Genomic DNA, 17,078 nt, shown 5'->3' with positions numbered 1-17,078 from the left:
TCCCCCAAGTTATCCTCTCACCTCAAAACACACAGAGGTACTCATAGACACATTAAATAAATGCAGTTTTGTTTTGTTTTGTTTTGTTTTAATTGTGCCTGATTCCACAACTTCATACCAAACAAGGATTAGAATTAGAGCTTTAGGCTATGACTGCCATGTTTCCCACTGTACCTCATCACTTCTCTAAACAAGTGTTCCACAAACAGACTAAAACTAATACATTATGTGTCAGAAACTGGACTATTTCTGGATAGATGCAGTTTTTTAGACATATACAGCTGTACCTCAGTTCTACAAGGACTGGTCTATGACCCCAAATCTGCATGTGTTTCTTTAAGATGGAGTAACACTTGCATGTGACATACACAAATCCCCATATACTTTAAGGTACCTTTAAGTTACTTATATTTATACAGCCTTTAAGCTGTGGGTCACAATCAGATGGTATTGCATAGTTGAATACAGGGTCTTCAAAACATCTGGCAACAGTAAAAGCTTTCTGAACACTTAATGACCAAAGTTTAAATCAAAACCAAGCAAGACATGAACCCGGAGCTAGTTTTTGATAGTGCTCGTTCAGGGTGCACTGCATACCTTCATTTGACTACTGTATGTTATGACACACAGTGCTTTTTCTGCGTATACAAGGTTTCCTGCTCTTCTAGAATCACAATGGTTCAATTGCAGAAAAGACTTTCAGCATTTCCCTACTGCCATTCCTCTAAGTATCGTGTAAGTATCAAATGAGGATATCTCTAGGTTACAGTGTTAGCATGTTTTATCTTAAAAGTTGCTGTTACCTCCTTCTTTCATATAAACACCTGTGTAGCCACAGAAAGTAAAGACAGAAGTCCTTTACTATTTCTTCACTATCATTGATGATCATCCATTTTTAAAAATGTTTTTATTATTTGAAATTAAAGTACAATTACATCATTTTCCCCTTCCTTTTCTTCCCTCCAACTCTTCCCATACATACCCTATTCTATCTAAAATTCATAACCTCTATTTCTTTAATTGTTGATACCTGTCTACCTATCTTCCTAAACATATAAATACAACCTGCTCATCACAAATGTTATTTCCTAAAGCTAGTTTTCAATGTGTATGTGAACATCACTTGAAAATTTTTATAATACTGTGAGTGTGTATGATTTGTGGATGAGCATGTGTGGGGATGGGTAGGTGCCATAGTGCGTGTGTAGAGGTCAGAGAAAAACTCTGTGGTGTTGGTTCTCCCTTCCAAATCTATGTTGGTTGTAATAATCAAACTCAGGTCATTAGGCTTGCATTGTTAAGTGAAAAGTGCTGAGGCATCTTGGCAGCCCCATAAACATCAGCATTAAAAAATTAAACATAAAATTATGTTATACATTAAAGCTAGTATTTATTTGAGAAATATATACATATTTTTGCGGGGGGGGGGAGGTTCAAGACAGGTTTTCTCTGTGTAGCATTGGCTGTCTTAGACTCGCTTTGTAGACTAGGCTGGCCTTGAACACACAGTGATCCACCTGCCTCTGCCTCCCAGTATTTTGGTGTTGGGATTACAGGCATGAGCAACTGTATCCCATTTAGTAGCTCAGTTTTATACTTTTGCTTGAAGCTTTTTCTAAACAGTTAATAACTAGAAGAATTTTTGAAATTGCCCCCCCAAACTACCATTTTTATTACAAATTTAAAGTAAAGCAAGGATTCTCATTGTTGTCAATTATAAAATCACTACAAATTGTTATTAGAGACAATTATAAACTATTGACAAGCTCTGGGAAAATTTAAAGCTGCTCTATTTCCTACACTATCAAAAAATGAGCCAAGATTCAATTATTTATATGAAGGTAAGTAAGCACATCCATCTTGCTGGTATGCAAATTTGGGTTCATCCTTAAGAAATGGTAAAATAAATCAACATTTTGTTTTAAAATATATTTATTATATATTACCAGTAAATGTGTGTTCTATCATTCTATTTTACGTACTCTAGGTCAAGTAAAACTTTGGAAGGTAAAAAGGCATCACAAGTAGAAAAGCTTAAGTCCTGACTTAGAGGATAATGAGATGAAAAACCTTATGTACATATTCAGTATAAATCAAATTTTCTGAGGAACAAAATCAGGATTGGGTCTATGCTAAGAGTAGATCTCTACAAACATACACACACACACACACACACACACACACACACACACACACAATTTGCCACAGTAGGGATGGAATCTAGTCTCTTACATGCTATTCAAGTACTTTACCACTGAGCTATGCCCTTTGCTTTCTTGACTTTTTCTAAAAATATTGGTTGAATTCATAGATACAGATACAATTGGTACAGAAGGTCAATTTAAAATAACTGTAACTTATATCCCACATCAAAATTTAGTATATGGAATTAGGCAGGTTTGTGTTAAAAATCTTTGCTATTAACTCTTACAATTTTAGTTGCAGTGGAAGTTTTGGTTGTGTTGTATGGGTAAGTTTTCGTTGTAGCTCCAAGTGTGGGATGCAGGAATGCTTTGCCCATAGCAGATAGCAGCCTCCAGAGAGGGCGTGTAGGCCTTGTCAACAGCAAACTGTCTTGTGAGGGGCACTGGTTTGGCCAGCTGAAAAACATCCTTGTGTGGACTTTAAAAAGGATAAACAGAAGCCCACAGAGGAAGAGAGACTGATTGTTGCTTTGCAACACTTTGCGTCCCTTCAATACACTGCTTCTCTCTACTCTGCTTCGCTTCTAAAGAGAAAAGCTCGGGAGAACTCTGTGCTTGCTTCTGCTGAATCCTGCTCTGTTGCTGGACCTTTTTTGCTGTTGCTTTTGCTGTTGCTGGATTGCTGGTTTGCTGTTTGACTGGACTGCTGGTACCCTGATAATGAAGAGTGGACTCAAACCAAGGAACTACTTCTAAAAAGGTGCACATCCCCTGTTCCTATTAACCTTCTTTCTCTCCTACCTGATGTTGCGGTGTTGGATGGGACTGGGGTGGAGAAAGGAGAATGAGACATAGGAACCCCAAATAAAGAAGGTTTAAAAAAGTCAAAGCCTATATTTAGTTGAGTTTATTTCAACTCTTGTAAGCCTTTCATAGGTGAAATAGAGATAAACAACTCTCCTAAAAAGTACTTTGTGTGGAGCAAGAAAATGGCTGCTTGATTCTAGCCTGCTTGGAATCCATGAAGCACAGTGTGCTTAGCATGACATGGTGATTTTTCACCCCTGGACCAAAGGTGTTCTTTGTTCTTTAGATGTGTGCTCAACCGTTTAGATTTGGCAGGTATGTCATGACAACTTGCTTCCCGCTTACCTTTCCTCCTGCTTTGAGAATATCCTGCTTTGTGACTTTCACTGAAATTAGTTCCTGAAACTAATTCCTCTCCCCCCAATTGTCCATTCTTACCCCTTATAAGCTGTCACCTAAAGATCATTAAATGAGACTTGATCAGAATACTGCCTTGTCTACATTCTTCGCATCTCTTGTTCCACCCCATTCTCACCCCCTCTCTTAGGGGTGAGAGGCTGACTTTCGGGATGGGTCAGTACTTATAAGGATAAAGGGAAGCGTAAAAATGCCATGGAGCATAGTTAGCCCTTAGTAAATAATGATGGTAATTAGACAGTAATAATAAAAGAATTATCTACCAACTATACTCCTGAGTTCTATCCTTTGCTGCCGAGGCTGCTACACATGCTACAGTGTAGTATTATTTAGTATTTTTCTATTCTTTGGCACTGCTGCTTCCTTTATAATTTACATGACTCTCTTTCTCATGTAAATCTCTCTTTTTTAGTTATTTCTACTAAGTGCTTCCAAGATTCATCTCTCTCTTTAATTGCCTGACTTTCATTTTCTTATGTCTGATAATTTATTTTCATGTATGTCTTATGATTTTAAGCTATATTCAAAACTAAAAAAAAGTTTCACTGCTCTTATCAAATTAACTTAATCCATCCTTATAGTTTCCTTTATCTGGGATCTGCTTACAGATCTCAAAGGTCACTCTCTCCATCTCTAAAGCCAACTACATTCTCTTCCAGAAGATCCTCCTCCCCCCCAAAAAATCCCTTCACTAAGGCAGCTAGGAAGTAAGTCACTGAAGAAAGCTCCTGTATCTTTGAAGAGCTAAGTCTGCTCTCCATCGTATAATAGGCCTAGTCATAAGAGATGTACCCATCACAGTTCTCTGATTTCAGTGGCAACAAAAAGACCCTGGAACAGAAGGGCCAGATGGTAGCATTTAACCACCAAAACAAAGTGGGCATGCTTATCATAAAAGGCAATCAAGTGAATCACTAACTACAATAGTAGAACCCATAAGATTTTTAGCTGTGGTTCATTGTCAAAGATTTTCTTAGGAATGACACAAATGGGCAAACTATTAGGATACTGCTTCTGATTGCACTTAGTGTGTAGTAAGTCAATAAACATGGTATCTTTGAGTAAGCTAACTTGATTCTTTTAGGTATGTATCCAGAAATACTGGACCACATGGCAGTACTAGTTTTATTTTATTTTTTTTCCTGATAGGCCTCAATACTAATTTCCATAATGGAGAAGTCTCCTCAACAACATTTGTTGTTTTCTTGATGGTATTCTGAATGAAGTAAAATGCACTCTAGATGTAGTCTTAATTTACATTTCACCAATGGCTGAAGCTGCTGAATATTTTCCTAGCGATATTTGTACTCTCTCGTTTGCTGATTTCGAGCTCAGTTGTCTTGCCCTGTTACAGAATGGGTTATTTGTTTTCCGGGTATTTCACTTTCTGAGTTTTTATACATTCTGCTGGATGCACAACTATGAAACATTCTCTCCTATCCTAAAGGTTGTCTTTTCACCCTGGTAATTGTTTCCTTTCTTGTATAAGCCTTTTTCCATTTGTTGTAAAATTCTATTATTAATTCTGATTATCCTCAACCTCTGAAATCCTATTCAAAAAGCCTTGTCTATGCTTCTATCCTGAAGTATTTCCACTATATTTCTTTTTGCTAGAAATTTCAGTTTCAGGTCTTACATTGAGATCTTTGACCCATTTTGAACAGATTTATATATACATACACATAAATATATATATATATGAAAGTATAAAAAGTATAAATAGGGATCCAGTTTAAAATCTTCTATATATAGATTGCAGTTTTCTACACATCATTTGCTGAAGAGTCTTTTTCCCAAAGTCTGTTTTGGCAGTTTTATAGAGATTCACATGCTTTGTACCTGCCTGAGATTAATTCTAGTTAGACTAAAATGCTCAGTCCCCATCCGGAAAGGCAAAGAGGAAGGACATCAGAAGAAGAAAACAGGAAACAAGCTAGAAACCCACCTCGGAGGGCCTCTGAAAGGCTCTACCTGCAGACTATAAAAGCAGATGCTGAGACTTATGGCCAACTGTTGGGCAGTGTGCATGGAATCTTATGTAAGAAGTGGGAAATAGTAAGATCTGGAGAGGACAGGAACCCCACAAGGAGAGCAACAAAACCAGAAATTTGAACACAGGGGTCTTCCCAGAGACTCATACTCCAACCAAGTACCATGCATGGAGATAACCTAGAACCCCTGCACAGATGTAGCCTATGGCAGTTTAGTGTCCAAGTGGGTTCCATAGTAATGGGAAGAGGGACTGCCTCTGACATAATCTGATTGGCCTGCTCTTTGATCACTTCCCCTGAGGGGGGAGCAGCCTTACCAGGCCACAGAAGATGACAATGCAGCCCTTCCTGATGAGATCTGCTAAGACTAAATTCAGAAGGAAGGAGAGGAGGACCTCCCCTATCAGTGAACTTGGGGAGGGGCATGCGTGAAGAAGGTGGTGGGAGGGTGGGATCAGGAGGGGAGGAGGGAGAGGCTTATGGGGGATACAAAGTGAATAAAATGTAATTAATAAAAATAAATAAATTAAAGCCTAAAATAAAAAAAAGATCAATTGTTTAAATGCCTGTTTTGTGTTACTACCATGCTGTTTTTGTTACACTGTGGCTAGATGGTATAGTTTGAGCAAGTATTATGATGCCCCTAATACTGCTCTTTTTGTTCAGATGGCTTTGTCTACTGGGGTCTTTTGTGTTTCACATGAATGTTATGATTGTTGTTTTTTTTTTTTTTTTTTTTTTCTCTCCTTTCCTGTTTCTTTGGAGAATGGCATTAGAGTTTGGATGGCATTACATTGGAGCTAAAGATTACTTTGGGGAGTATGATCTGCTTATAACAGTAATAATTCTGCTAATTCATGAACATAAAGATTCCTTTTTATCTTTTAATGTTCTTTCTTCAGTGTGTCAAAGTTTTCATTGACATCCTTAGCTTCACTGGTTAGGTTTATGCCAGTGATGTTCTTATATTCATATCCATTCTTCTCCCATGGTTTCTAATTTGAGGTAATTGTGAATGGGACAATATTTCCAAGTTCCTTTTTAAGTGATTTCACTACTGGCAGCTACTAATTCTTTAATATTTTATTTTGTATCTTGCTACTTTGTTGTATTTATCAAATCAAGAATTCTGGTAGAGTGTTTAAAGTCTTTCCAGTATAGAATTATATCATCTACAAACAAGGATAACTTGACTTTTCCCTTTTCTCTTTGCATTCTTTTTCCTTTCTTTTGCCTTAAAGGTCTGGCTAAGATTCCAAGCACCACACTGAATAAAGAGTGACAATGGGAGATGCCCACTTCTCATTTTATAGGAAATGCTCTCAGTTTGTCCCTATTTATTATACTGGTTATGTATAGGTCTGTCATATTCCACCTTCATTATGTTGAAGTGTGATCCTTCTATTGCTAGTTTGCTTATTGAGGGCTTTTATAAGGAAGGGGTACTGAATTTTATCACAGAATTTTCTTCTACATTTATTGAAATGATCACATGACTTGGGGCCCTTGATTCTATTTATGTGCTTTATTACAGTCATTGATTTGCATGTGTTGAAACATCTTTGCATTCCTGGAATGAAACTAAGTTGATCCTATACCAACTTTTTAGTATCCTGTTCAATTTGGCTTGCAAGTATTTTATTGAGGATGCTTGCATTTACATTCACCTTAGAAACTGGGACCCCTCATTTTTGATACTCCCTTTTTTCCTCACGGTTTTTCAATTATGAAAACCTTCTATAATAAAAATATGTGTCCTTTTAAAACTAAACAAAAACATATAGTAAAAAATAAAAATGTAATTTACATCAAGTTTTCAATTGAAAATGTCTTCTTATTCTTAAAAAAAAAAAATCCTAAGAGGCCTGGAAGTTTATTGGATTATTTTATAAGCAAGTGTATGTTGGCTTGGGAAGATTAAATGGCTTTTAGACTATTACAGACCTTGAAAAAAATTCTCAACTTCATATGGAATAACAAGAAACTCAGAATACCTAAAACAATCCTCTACAATAAAAGATCTTCTGGGGGTATCTCCATCCCTGATCTCAGGCTGTACTATAGAGCAACATGGTACTGACATAGAAACACACTGGTGGATGAATGGAATTGAATAGAAGACCCAGAAATAAACCCACACACTTATGGACACCTGATTTTTGAGAAAGAAGCCAAAACTATACACTGGAAAAAAGACAGCATCTTCAACAAATGGTGCTGGTCTAACTGGATGTCTACATGTAGAAAAATGCAAATAGATCCATTCTTATCATCCTGCAAAAAACTAAAGTCCAAGCGGATCAAAGTGGATAAAACCAGACACACTAAACCTGTTAAAAGGAAAAGTGGGGAAGAGCCTTAAACTCATTGGCACAAGAGACAACTTCCTGAACAGAACACAAACAGCACAGGCTCTAAGATCAACAATTAATAAATGGGATCTCATGAAGCTGAAGTTTCTATAAAGCAAATGACACTGTCATCAGAACAAAATGACAGCCTACAGTCTGGGAAAGGATCTTCACCAACCCTATATCTGACAGAGGGCTAATATCCAGAATACGTAAAGAACTCAAGAAGTTAAACAGCAAAAAATAAAGTAATCCAATTTAAAAAAACGGGGTACAGAGCTAAACAGAGAATTTTCAATAGAGAAATATCGAATGGCAAAGAAACACTTAAAAGAAATGCTTAATGTCCTTAGTCATCAGGAAGATTTGCTAATCAAAACGACCCTGAGATTTTACCTTTATACCCATCAGAATGGCTAAGATCAAGAACTCAAGTGACAACACATGTTGGAGAAGATGTGGAGAAAGGGGAACCCTTCTCTATTGCTGGTGGGAATGTAAACTTGTATAACCACTTTGGGAATCAATCTGGAGCTTTCTTAGACCATTAGGAATAGTGCTACCTCAAGATCCAGCTATAACACTCCTAGGCATATATCCAAAAGATGCTCAAGTATACAACAAAGACATTTGCTCAACCATGTTTGTAGCAGCTTTATTTGTAATAGCCAGAAGCTGGAAACAACCCACATATCCCTCAGTTGAGAAATGGATGCAGAAATTGTGATAAATTTACACAATGGAATACTGCTCAGCAATTAAAAACAAGGAAATCATGAAATTTGCAGGCAAATGGTGGGAACTAGAAAAGATCATCCTGAATGAGGTGTCTCAGAAGCAGAAAGACACAAGGAATATACTCACTTCTAAGTGGATATTAGACACATAATATAGGATAAACATACTAAAATCTGTACACCTAAAGAGGCTAATCAAGAAGGAGGACCCTGGGTAAGATGTTCAATCCCCTCAGAAAGGCAAACAGGATAGACCTCGGAAGATGGAGAAAACAGGGAACAGGACAGCAGCCTACCTACAGAGGGCCTCTCTAGAAGACTCTTCCCAGAAGGGTATCGAAGCAAATGCTGAGACTTATAGCCAAACTTTGGGCAGAGTGCAGGGTATCTTATGAAAGAAGAGGGGAAGACCTGGAGGGGACAGGAGCTCCACAAGGAGAGCAACAGAACCAAAAAATGTGGTCCAGGGGTCTAGGGGTCTTTTCTGAGACTGAGACTCCAGCCAAGGACCATGCATGGAAATAACACAGAACCCCTTCAACAGATGTAGCCCATGGCAGCTCAGTATCCAAGCGGGTACCCTAGTAAGGGGAAGAGTGGCTGGCTCTTTGATCACCTCCCCCTGAGGGGTGGGGGCAGCCTTATCAGGTCACAGAGGAAGACAATGTAGCCAGTCCTGATGAGACCTGATAGGCTAGGGTCAGATGGAAGGGGAGGAGAACCTCCCCTATCAGTGGCCTGGTGGAGGGGCATGGGAGGAGAAGAGGGACGGAAGGTGGGATTGAGAGGGGATGAGAAAGGGGGCTAAATAAATTGTATAGTTGAATAAATAATAATAAAACATTTAAAATCTACACAAAAACAAAAATTAAGGTTAAAATTTTTCAAAATGTAATCAGCTGATGGAATTAGCACTTCTATTTATCTATCTATGTATCTATCTATCTATCTTTGGCTTTTTGATATGATTAAAAAAGACACAAAATTGTGAGGTATTAAAATGTTTGGATCTGAAATATATGTCATCTGAAGACTGACCACTTGGGGGCTGGAGAAATGACTCAGGGGTTAAGAGCACTGGCTGCTCTTCCAGAGGACTTGAGTTCCCAGCACCTACATGACAGCTCACAACTGTCTGTAACTCCAGTTCCAGGGGATCCAACAGCCTCACACAGACATACATGCAGACAAAACAAAAAGACTGACTATAATAAGTAATCTGTGTGATCTAAGTTAGATGAAGGTGAGCTGATAAGCTCAAATAGGTGGCGTACACTACTATAACCAGCACTGAAAAGCCCTAGCAAGGAGGAAAGACAAAGTGTCTGAGGCTAGCCTAGGCTAAACATTGAGATCTTCTCTCACTACTTACACCAAAACTTAACTCATGTGTTACTTATGGTTTGTCTTAAGCATGAGTGTCTGAGGACTGCAGTCTACGAGACAATCTGCTGGGCAGGAAGCAGCTAAATAGGGAGGAAAGTGATACTGTCTACAATAAGTGCCAAATTCTATTTCTGCCAATCATGTCTTCATATTACTCACCACTTCCTGACCTGGCAAAAATTCAGTCAGTGGCTATCAATTTGTACTCCAATGGCCTTGCCAATATACAAGGTAAGTCATTAACTCATAGCATCCAAAAAATTTAATAATAGCCAACCCAAAATAATTTTTGAAATTTGACCTACTCACTTTTCAAATGGAATCCTGCAACCCAATATGGGTTAAAACCAATGTTCAAAACCAATTTAAGTTGGGTATAGTGGTACAGGCCTTTAATCATAGCACTGAGAAGGCAGAGACAGTCAAATCTTGTGCAAGGCAAGCCTGGTCTACATAGCAAGTTCTAGGCCAGTCAGATCTGCATACATAACTTGTCTTAAGAAACAAAACAAAACAAAACAAAGAATACAGTTTAGTAAACTACAATTAGTAAAAATCAATCAGAAAAAGAATAGTATAAAAACAGAATAGACTAAAAGCAGACAAAAAGATGGATTAAAAACATTTAAATTATTTAAACATTTGTATATTCACACTCATAGGTGCATTTAAGTATACAAAAAATACGAAGGTCTAGCCAGATGTGATTGCTCATGTCTTTAATCCCAGCAGACAGGGATATCTCTGAGTCTACAGACTGAGTTCCAGGACAGCCAGAGCTCCATAAAGAAACCCTTTCTCAAAAAACAATAACAAAAAAGTCTATTTGCATGCTTAGTCATAAAGTAGAAAATTTTTTTACTATAACTGAAAATATGTGTCGCTAAAAGTAGATATTCATTTTTCTTTGTAAACTAAGAAGCACTATCCTCTGTAACACAAATTATTAATTTTGATTTGAGATCAGGGATCCCTTCTAAAAACATCACTGCAAAAGAAAAATGCTAGAAAATCTGATCTTACGTACTTTTCAATTAGAGACTTAGCTCTTACCTAATGTCATTTTCTTAATGTAGACATACTCTTTCCAATATTCTTACTTCTGTATCATGGTAACCAAAATAGGTACCTGACAGACACAGCAGGAAAGATTTGTTCTGGCTCAAGGATTGAGATTTAAGCCCAACAGTGGGAAGGAATGGCAGAACAGTGTGAGGTGAGGCTGTTCATATCACCCAGTAATAGGCAGTGGACTACAACCAGGGGCCAAGATGACCATCAAATGTCCACCCGGCACTGGTCTGTCTCTAATGTCCATCATCTACCTCCTGAAGGTTCCACAGCCTTTCAAAACGCACCAGCAGCCCAGAACAAACGGTTAAACCGAGTTTGTGAGGGGCAGTTCAAATTCAAATCACAGCATCCTCCCAAAACAGTTGCCTTTTTCTCTGTCTACACTATTGGTTCTTCCGTGACCTTCTACCTTCTAACTGGAAATCACATGAGTCCTTGGGACACTGCAATTCTTTCTGCATAATTCTCTTGAAGATCTAATCATTTTTATGCTTTCAAGCAACATTTCAATTATGTCTGTGCCTTAGAAGGCACTTGTAATCTCTTAATAAAGACATGCATAGATGCTATGTCCTTTTATAAACTCTTCTATCTGCTGTAGAAGAAGACCGACAAAAGAAAAGGGAGGAGGCAATATTTAAAGAACCTGCTCATTTTCTTTTGGTTTGAAAGGAGTGACTTGCTAAGAAGACTGAACTGGTTTAAAAGAAAGCTAAATCCATTTATTGAATTACTCTCAGGGGAAATCATTACTGAAACAAGCCTCAGAGAACGGAATTCAAGCAATGTTACAGAGAAAAATCCAGAATATCTATAGACATTTTTGGAAGGGTAGCATAGATGTGCATATTACAGGTTAATGGGAATTGATGGCTGTTGTTTTTTAAAATTAATCATTTACTGTGTGGGTGGGTGGAGGCTATCCCTGAGTGCACATTCCAAATGAGTGCATGCAGGGTGTAGAGGCTGACATGAGAACACATTCAATTGCATTTCATTCTCCTACCCCATATGTGTGTGTTTATATACAGAGTATATGTGCACACACATATCTTTTTGAGTGTGAATGAGGTCACAGAGATGCCACTGTGTGAATGCGAATGAGGACCTCAGGTGTCAGTCTTTGTCTTCTCCCTTGTTTGAGACAGGGTCTCATATTTTCTCTTACCCTTCCACACACACTGCATAAGCAGGCTAGTTAGCCCATGACCTCCCAGGGATTCTCCTGTCTCTTCCATCTCCCTGCAGGGGCACTTGATGACTGTCACGTGACTTTATTAGTTTCTTTTTCAAAAGATGATTTTACCTTCCAGCTTGCGTATAATTTTTGGAAGCATCTTACTCTGATGTTCTCAGCAGCCCTCAGATGGGGCTGAATATTCTTTTTTATGGCCCAATGAGATATTGGAAGAGGTAAGCAGCAGCTCCAAAATAGTTCCAATGTTCTTCTAGGTATTGTTATTTTTCAACAGCTATTTACGTATCCTGAAAAAAATGGATCTTTGACCATTTAGTATCTTATGGAGTCCGCCACTCCTGTGTATTTGCTACTGTTGATCTCTTGGTTGTTCCCAGAGAATGGAGATGCCCAGCTCCCAGTTAAAGCTTTATTTCAACTTTCTGCATAACCCTGGTGACTTAATTTCCCTTGTGGACAGTCCATTTTGGGTTCCACTCTACTTCAGCACATTCTGTCTTGGCCACAGCCATACTTGCCCAGAATTGCTCTCCTCCACATTAGTAAATCACAACTAAGCATCTATGACCATATGCTTCAGGCTTTATGCTTTTTACACCCCTTCCCTAACATCTGGATGGATACATGCACATACATACATACATTCATTCATAATGTTGTTATCTTGTATGGATAGATGTTTTGTCTGCATGTATGTCTGTGTGCCGTGTCGATGCCTGTGGAAACTGGAAAAGAATGTGCTAGGACTTGAGTTACAGACGGACATGAGCCATCATGTGGATGCTGGGGATTGAATCTTGCTTCTCTGAAAGAGCAGACAGGGCTCCTAGCCAGACTCACTATGCTAGCTAGCCCTCTGTTTTTTTGTTTTGTTTTGTTTTGTTTTGTTTTTGTTTTTGGTTGTTTTGTTTGTTTTCTGAATCTTATAGAGCTCAAATTCTTTCATGCCTTCATTTTATTCCAGTCACTTATGTTAACCCAGTACTGATTTCTTTTCATCAGTCATTTCAATAATTTTGTCCATGTACTTTTAACCCCTTTATCCTTATTGCTTTATATTGTGCTCACTTAGCAAAACTCAATTTATCATGTACCATAGTGCTAACCTTTGGACTGCTTCAGATAATAGTAGAACAACTTGAACAGATACAGATTCACTACTGCACCCTTAAGTAGATACTCAAAACTATAGCTGGATATTTTGTTTTATTTTATTTTATTTTTTTATTTTTTGCTGAGATCAAACTCATGGCCTTGAGTACTCTAAGGAAGCTCCTGATCACTGGGCTATATGCTCGTCATCACTACTGAATTCTTATCACCCTACGCCTTTCTTAAAGCGCTATGCTCATTACATAACCTCTTTCTTTACAAATAAAAAGAAGGAAGATGACTCAGACGACTCAGACCTGAGTCCAGAACCCAGCACCCATATAAAAGCTGAGCATGATAATGCCATCTGTAGCCCCAGCACTGGAAGTGGAGACAAGAAGTCATGAGGATGTGCTAGCTGAAATCCAAACTCAGATTCATAGAGAAACCCTGTCTCAAAAAAAAAAATGTTTTTATTTATATGCAAGGGTTTTTAATATAAAGTTTATTTAAAAAATAAGGTGGAGAACGGACCTGATTGCTTCCCACTCCGTGGGGTGGGTTTTTTTCTCACCTGGGAAACACAATTGCTGGTGTTTTAGGGCCCAGGGTTTGGTCTGTTGGTAGCTGTGCAGTCACTGCTATCCTGCTCGTCAGACACAGTATCCTCCCAGCCCCACCATCAATCTGGTACTTTCTCAGACAATTAGGAATAGTGCTACCTCAAGATCCAGCTATAACACTCCTAGGCATATATCCAAAAGATGCTCAAGTATACAACAAAGACATTTGCTCAACCATGTTTGTAGCAGCTTTATTTGTAATAGCCAGAAGCTGGAAACAACCCAGATGTCCCTCAGTTGAGGAATGGATGCAGAAATTGTGGTAGATTTACACAATGGAATACTACTCAGCAATTAAAAACAAGGAAATCATGAAATTTTGCAGGCAAATAGTAGAAACTAGAAAAGATCATCCTGAATGGGGCATCCCAGAAGCAGAAAGATGCACATGGTATATACTCACTTATAAGTAGATATTAGACATATAATATAGGATAAACATACTAAAATCTGTACACCTAAAGAAGCTAAACAATAAGGAGGGCCCTGGGTAAGAGGCTCAATCCTTATTCAGAAAGGCAAATGGGATGGACATCAGAAGAGGGAGAAAACAGGGAACAGGACAGGAACCTACCACAAAGGAACTTTGAAAGACTCTACCCAGCAGGGTATCAAAGCAGAGGCTTTGACTCAGCTAAACTTTGGGCAGAATATAGAGAATCTTATGAAAGAAGGGGGAGATAGAAAGACTTGGAGGGGACTGGAGCTCCACAAGAGAGCAACAGAACAAAAAAATCTGGGCACAGGGGTCATTTCTGAGACTGAGACTCCAGCCAAGGACCATGCATAGAGATAACCTAGAACCCCTGCACAGATGTAGCCCATGGCAGTTTAGTGTCCAAGTGGGTTACATAGTAATGGGAAGAGGGACTGCCTCTGACATAATCTGATTGGCCTGCTCTTTGATCACTTCCCCTGAGGGGGGAGCAGCCTTACCAGGCCACAGAAGATGAGAATGCAGCCACTCCTGATGAGATCTGATAGACTAAGATCAGAAAGAAGGAGAGGAGGACCTCCCCTATCAGTGGACTTGGGGAGGGGCATGCATGAAGAAGGGGAAGGGAAAAAGGGACTGGAAGGGGAGGAGGGACAGGCTTATGGGGGGATACAAAGTGACTAAAGTGTAATTAATAAAAAATTAAAAATAATTTTTAAAAAGTGAGGACTAGGGAGATGGCTCACCAGGTAAAGTACAGGCCATCTAAGCCTGAGAACCTGAGTTCAAATCCCTAGAACCCATGTAAAACTGTATGCAGGAGTGCATGTGTCTCTCTTCAAACTAATACATACTAGTGGTTTGTTTGGTTTTTTGTTTGTTTGTTTTTGTTGATTATATCAGTATTAAGGCTACGTTATTTTCAAAGCCTTTACCAAGAGAAGAAATTCATTATTGATCATTACTTCCAGCGGGGGATTGCAAACGTGAGGGGGTAAATTCAGCAGCATATGAGGAAATACAGGATGGAATCTCTTTGTATCCAACTCACTGATTTGATTCTGTACTCATAAAATCATCTAATCATCAACTAGGCTCCACAGGATTTGTGATGCCTAAAGGCAATGCTCTAGGCAATCTATTACAAGGACATTACTTCACTAATCTCCATTAAGTACATTTAAACACATACTTTAAACAACCTAGATATACATAAACAGAAGTTAATATTTTCCTCTGAAACTCCAACAGCACCTTGCAGATGACACTCTAGGGACCAGTGCTTTAGAGAGATGCAAATGAGTGTTCTAGCCAAGGAAAGGGCATAAAATCAACCTGAGTGATAATCTGGAGGTGGGCATGAAAACTTATAAAAAGATAAGATGAAATTTATAACTCCTAAGTAACTGTAAGGGAACCTAGGCGATGCTCACATAAAGTGTAAACACTAAGATGCCAGACATGTCCTTAATCCACACAGACAAACCCATCTGCAGCATAAGCAAGGAAGGCTAGCCTCAAGCAACACTGGACAAGCCTGGAGGACATCACAGAATGTTTCTTTTTTTGTGACTACTCACCTGAATAAAATGTGTTGATTTTGGCAAGTTCTTTCTCACAGGTTTGGAAAAACTTTTCTTCAAACTTGGCAAAATATCTCTTAACTGTATCCTCATCTGTAACTGAAAAGCAAGAAAAAAAAAACATTCAAATTTAAGGCAGAAGGCCAACTGTAGAGAGTAGGTTAAAAATAGGACTGGTTTCTTGGTCTCCAAAACAGCAAGCAAGTGCCATAGCTATGTAAGTACCTGGCAGTGAGAAGAGGCTAATTCAAACACACTGCTACTATAATAGAAGTTACCATGTTGAGAAGGGAAATGCTCCAAGACTTCAGAAGACGGGGAAACTGTAGACAGTTAACCAAAGAAGATTCAAGGTGCTGCCAGATGAGTAGAAATCAGTTAATAAAAAGAGAAATTAGGTATTTTAGAGAAGAAAGATACAACAAAGGCATAAAGACGTGAAAGTGCAGCATGTTTCTGAAAAGTAGGTTAGATTTTGTTTTGTTAGATTTCCTGTCAGGATTTCCTCATTTTTAATCTTAGCTGTATGCAGAGAAAAGGTAGCGGGCTGATGGGTCCACTGTGTCAGAAGTACACTAGGTAACATAGCAACCCTAACAAGTCACCTGTACAGTGGTAAATGGCAACTGACACCTTCAGATCAGAGTAGGATGGTGTCTAGAGACACCCATTCGGTCACTTTTGTGTGTTAATACGGCCTGGCAGATATCTGTTTCCTGGGAGGTATCATAAATCTAGGTATTTTAAAAACACCATGTGGGCCAATGATACATATCTTTTTGTAGGCTAGATCTATTTTATGAGTTTTGTCCTCGGACCTACAAACTATTAAATCTACTAGAAAAATGCAGAATAAAAGTATCTTCAGAGACCCCCAAGACCATTTTTTTTTCCCAAGTGAAATTTGACAAGACTTCCCAGATGCTAACCAAAATATAGAAACTTCCCATTTCTGTATCAGGGTACATTAACTTGAGATGTGTAGAAAAAGAATAGACTCCTTTCCATTCCCCAGATCCCTAGAATCTTAGTGAAATCCCAGAAACCCTTAAACAGTCCACCTGTGTAAGCAAACGTGACATGGTATGTCCCTAAAAAATAAAATCACATACACAAGCATCACTTTTAAAAAGTTGTCAGATCTAATCAGTGAGGTGGCTCAGCTAGCAGAGGTGCTGGCTGTCAAGCCTTACAACTTCTGAGGTACAAACAGTGGAAAGAGAAAGCAGACAGACTCTT

The 17,078-nt window shown here is 38.6% G+C and overlaps 1 protein-coding gene across 1 annotated transcript in view; it reads right to left on the bottom strand.

Moving 5' to 3' along the window:
- Positions 1–17,078, bottom strand: part of Xpr1 (xenotropic and polytropic retrovirus receptor 1) — a 152,722-nt gene that overhangs the window by 68,706 nt on the left and 66,938 nt on the right. The window contains exon 3 of the mRNA XM_055624454.1: positions 15,837–15,938. Within this exon, the coding sequence (XP_055480429.1) occupies positions 15,837–15,938 (102 nt within the window). The remainder of the gene's footprint in view (positions 1–15,836; positions 15,939–17,078) is intronic.

This window comes from Psammomys obesus, unplaced genomic scaffold (genome assembly GCF_907164565.1).
Source record: "Psammomys obesus unplaced genomic scaffold, mPsaObe1.curated_primary_1811, whole genome shotgun sequence".
Lineage (NCBI taxonomy): Eukaryota > Metazoa > Chordata > Mammalia > Rodentia > Muridae > Psammomys > Psammomys obesus.
This window is presented reverse-complemented; position numbering and strand designations above follow the sequence as displayed.